General features: G+C 41.3%; 1 protein-coding gene across 1 annotated transcript in view; it reads right to left on the bottom strand.

The window, feature by feature from the left end:
* LOC135528684 (WD repeat-containing protein 19-like) overlaps positions 1-5,000 on the bottom strand; it is a 71,246-nt gene that overhangs the window by 14,134 nt on the left and 52,112 nt on the right. Inside the window, 2 exon segments of the mRNA XM_064957795.1 lie at positions 2,043-2,124; positions 2,450-2,527. Of these exon segments, the coding sequence (XP_064813867.1) occupies positions 2,043-2,124; positions 2,450-2,527 (160 nt within the window).

The following is a 5,000-nucleotide window of genomic DNA, read 5'->3' as shown; positions in this document are numbered from 1 at the left end:
TATGTGAGTGTGTACCTGCAGACTGCCCCTCTGTATATATATATATATATATGTGAGTGTGTACCTGCAGACTGCCCCTCTGTATATATATATATATATATGTGAGTGTGTACCTGCAGACTGCCCCTCTGTATATATATATATATATATATGTGAGTGTGTACCTGCAGACTGCCCCTCTGTATATATATATATATATATGTGAGTGTGTACCTGCAGACTGCTCCTCTGTATATATATATATATATGTATGTGAGTGTGTACCTGCAGACTGCTCCTCTGTATATATATATATATATGTGAGTGTGTACCTGCAGACTGCCCCTCTGTATATATATATATATATGTGTGAGTGTGTACCTGCAGACTGCTCCTCTGTATATATATATGTATGTGAGTGTGTACCTGCAGACTGCTCCTCTGTATATATATATATATATATATATGTGAGTGTGTACCTGCAGACTGCCCCTCTGTATATATATATATGTGAGTGTGTACCTGCAGACTGCTCCTCTGTATATATATATATATATGTGTGAGTGTGTACCTGCAGACTGCTCCTCTGTATATATATATATATATGTGTGAGTGTGTACCTGCAGACTGCCCCTCTGTATATATATATATATATATGTGAGTGTGTACCTGCAGACTGCTCCTCTGTATATATATATATATATATGTGAGTGTGTACCTGCAGACTGCTCCTCTGTATATATATATATATATGTGAGTGTGTACCTGCAGACTGCCCCTCTGTATATATATATATATATGTGTGAGTGTGTACCTGCAGACTGCTCCTCTGTATATATATATATATATATATGTGTGAGTGTGTACCTGCAGACTGCCCCTCTGTATATATATATATATATATATGTGAGTGTGTACCTGCAGACTGCCCCTCTGTATATATATATATATATGTGTGAGTGTGTACCTGCAGACTGCTCCTCTGTATATATATATATATATATGTGTGAGTGTGTACCTGCAGACTGCCCCTCTGTATATATATATATATATGTGAGTGTGTACCTGCAGACTGCCCCTCTGTATATATATATATATGTGTGAGTGTGTACCTGCAGACTGCCCCTCTGTATATATATATATATATATGCCCCTCTGTATATATATATATATATGTGAGTGTGTACCTGCAGACTGCTCCTCTGTATATATATATATATATATGTGTGAGTGTGTACCTGCAGACTGCCCCTCTGTATATATATATATATATGTGAGTGTGTACCTGCAGACTGCCCCTCTGTATATATATATATATATGTGTGAGTGTGTACCTGCAGACTGCTCCTCTGTATATATATATATATGTGAGTGTGTACCTGCAGACTGCCCTCTGTATATATATATATATGTGAGTGTGTACCTGCAGACTGCCCCTCTGTATATATATATATATATATGTGTGAGTGTGTACCTGCAGACTGCCCTCTGTATATATATATATATATATATGTGAGTGTGTACCTGCAGACTGCCCCTCTGTATATATATATATATATGTGAGTGTGTACCTGCAGACTGCTCCTCTGTATATATATATATATATATGTGAGTGTGTACCTGCAGACTGCCCCTCTGTATATATATATATATATGTGTGAGTGTGTACCTGCAGACTGCCCCTCTGTATATATATATATATATATGTGAGTGTGTACCTGCAGACTGCTCCTCTGTATATATATATATATATATATGTGTGAGTGTGTACCTGCAGACTGCTCCTCTGTATATATATATATATGTGTGAGTGTGTACCTGCAGACTGCCCCTCTGTATATATATATATATATGTGAGTGTGTACCACAGTACCTGCAGACTGCCCCTCTGTATATATATATATATATGTGAGTGTGTACCTGCAGACTGCCCCTCTGTATATATATATATATGTGTGAGTGTGTACCTGCAGACTGCTCCTCTGTATATATATATATATATGTGTGAGTGTGTACCTGCAGACTGCTCCTCTGTATATATATATATATGTGTGAGTGTGTACCTGCAGACTGCTCCTCTCTAGCGATGATGATGGCAGTGCATGCCTCTGTAGTGTGCAGGCCCATGTAGAGGCGGAACAGGTACTGCGTCCTGGGAGGAAGGGGGAAGACAACACCACTACTAGTGATTGGCTGCCATCTGACAGGGAGCCTATCAGACGGCACCTCAGAGAGAGCAAACGCACGGATTGGGTGGCAGGTGGAGGGGTGGGGACAGCGAGCCTTCAGAATGCTTGTCAGTGGAAAATAAAAATCTCACAGACAGACAGACAGACAGACAGACAGACAGACAGACAGACAGACAGACAGACAGACAGACAGACAGTGAAAGAAAAGACTGCCCTCTGACTATTCCAATCAATTAAAGACAGACAGACAGATATTGATAAGTTAGTATAATATTGATTACCTTGGGCATGCCGTCACTTTCCCCCATCAGGTAATCAATCAGCTGATTGGTCAAAGACTCATCCTTGGCTTGGCCCACCTGGAAAACACACACACACACACACACACACACACACACACACACACACACACACACACACACACACACACACACACACACACAGTCTTGTATAACTAACCTTGTGGGGACACACTTACCCTAAACACACAGTCTTGTATAACTAACCTTGTGGGGACACACTTACCTTAGCACACACAGTCTTGTATAACTAACCTTGTGGGGACACACTTACCCTAAACACACAGTCTTGTATAACTAACCTTGTGGGGACACACACACCCTAAACACACAGTCTTGTATAACTAACCTTGTGGGGACACACACACCCTAAACAAACAGTCTTGTATAACTAACCTTGTGGGGACACACACACCCTAAACACACAGTCTCGTATAACTAACCTTGTGGGGACACACACCCTAAACACACAGTCTTGTATAACTAACCTTGTGGGGACACACTTACCCTAAACACACAGTCTCGTATAACTAACCTTGTGGGGACACACTTACCCTAAACACACAGTCTCGTATAACTAACCTTGTGGGGACACACATACCCTAAACACACAGTCTTGTATAACTAACCTTGTGGGGACACACACACCCTAAACACACAGTCTCGTATAACTAACATTGTGGGGACACACTTACCCTAAACACACAGTCTTGTATAACTAACCTTGTGGGGACACACTTACCCTAAACACACAGTCTTGTACAACTAACATTGTGGGGACACACACCCTAAACACACAGTCTTGTAAAACTAACCTTGTGGGGACACACACACCCTAAACACACAGTCTCGTATAACTAACCTTGTGGGGACACACACACCCTAAACACACAGTCTCGTATAACTAACCTTGTGGGGACACACTTACCCTAAACACACAGTCTCGTATAACTAACCTTGTGGGGACACACATACCCTAAACACACAGTCTTGTATAACTAACCTTGTGGGGACACACACCATAAACACACAGTCTCGTATAACTAACCTTGTGGGGACACAATTCAGTCCTATTCAAAATGTTATTTTTCCTAACCCATACTCTTAACCCTAGTTCCTAACCCTAACCCTGGTTCCTAACCCTAAAACCTAGTTCCTAGCCCTAAACCCTAGTTCCTAACCCTAACCCTAGTTCCTAACCCATACTCTTAACCCTAAACCCTAGTTCCTAACCCATACTCGTAACCCTAGTTCCTAACCCATACTCTTAACCCTAGTTCCTAACCCATACTCTTAACCCTAGTTCCTAACCCATACTCTTAACCCTAGTTCCTAACCCATACTCTTAAACCTAAACCCTAGTTCCTAACCCATACTCTTAACCCTAACCCCTAGTTCCTAACCTATACTCTTAACCCTAACCCTAGTTCCTAACCCATACTCTAGTTCCTAACCCTAAATCCTAGTTCCTAACCCTAAACCCTAGTTCCTAACCCATACTCTAACCCCTAGTTCCTAACCCATACTCTTAACCCTAGTTCCTAACCTATACTCTTAACCCTAAACCCTAGTTCCTAACCTATACTCTTAACCCTAACCCTAGTTCCTAACCCATACTCTAGTTCCTAACCCTAAATCCTAGTTCCTAACCCTAAACCCTAGTTCCTAACCCATACTCTAACCCCTAGTTCCTAACCCATACTCTTAACCCTAGTTCCTAACCCATACTCTTAACACTAAACCCTAGTTCCTAACCTATACTCTTAACCCTAAACCCTAGTTCCTAACCCATACTCTTAACCCTAGTTCCTAACCTATACTCTTAACCCTAAACCCTAGTTCCTAACCCATACTCGTAACCCTAGTTCCTAACCTATACTCTTAACCCTAAATCCTAGTTCCTAACCCATACTCGTAACCCTAGTTCCTAACCCATACTCTTAACCCTAGTTCCTAACCTATACTCTTAACCCTAAACCCTAGTTCCTAACCTATACTCTTAACCCTAAACCCTAGTTCCTAACCCATACTCGTAACCCTAGTTCCTAACCCATACTCGTAACCCTAGTTCCTAACCTATACTCTTAACCCTAAACCCTAGTTCCTAACCCATACTCGTAACCCTAGTTCCTAACCCATACTCTTAACCCTAGTTCCTAACCTATACTCTTAACCCTAAACCCTAGTTCCTAACCCATACTCGTAACCCCTAGTTCCTAACCTATACTCTTAACCCTAACCCTCTTAACCCTAACCCCTAGTTCCTAACCCATACTCGTAACCCTAGTTCCTAACCCATACTCTTAACCCTAGTTCCTAACCTATACTCTTAACCCTAAACCCTAGTTCCTAACCTATACTCTTAACCCTAAACCCTAGTTCCTAACCCATACTCGTAACCCTAGTTCCTAACCCATACTCGTAACCCTAGTTCCTAACCTATACTCTTAACCCTAAACCCTAGTTCCTAACCCATACTCGTAACCCTAGTTCCTAACCCATACTCTTAACCCTAGTTCCTAACCTATACTCT

Source organism: Oncorhynchus masou, unplaced genomic scaffold, assembly GCF_036934945.1.
Source record: "Oncorhynchus masou masou isolate Uvic2021 unplaced genomic scaffold, UVic_Omas_1.1 unplaced_scaffold_1016, whole genome shotgun sequence".
In the NCBI taxonomy this organism is placed as follows: domain Eukaryota; kingdom Metazoa; phylum Chordata; class Actinopteri; order Salmoniformes; family Salmonidae; genus Oncorhynchus; species Oncorhynchus masou.
The sequence above is the reverse complement of the archived record's forward strand: the minus strand, read 5'-3'. Positions and strand labels throughout refer to the sequence as shown.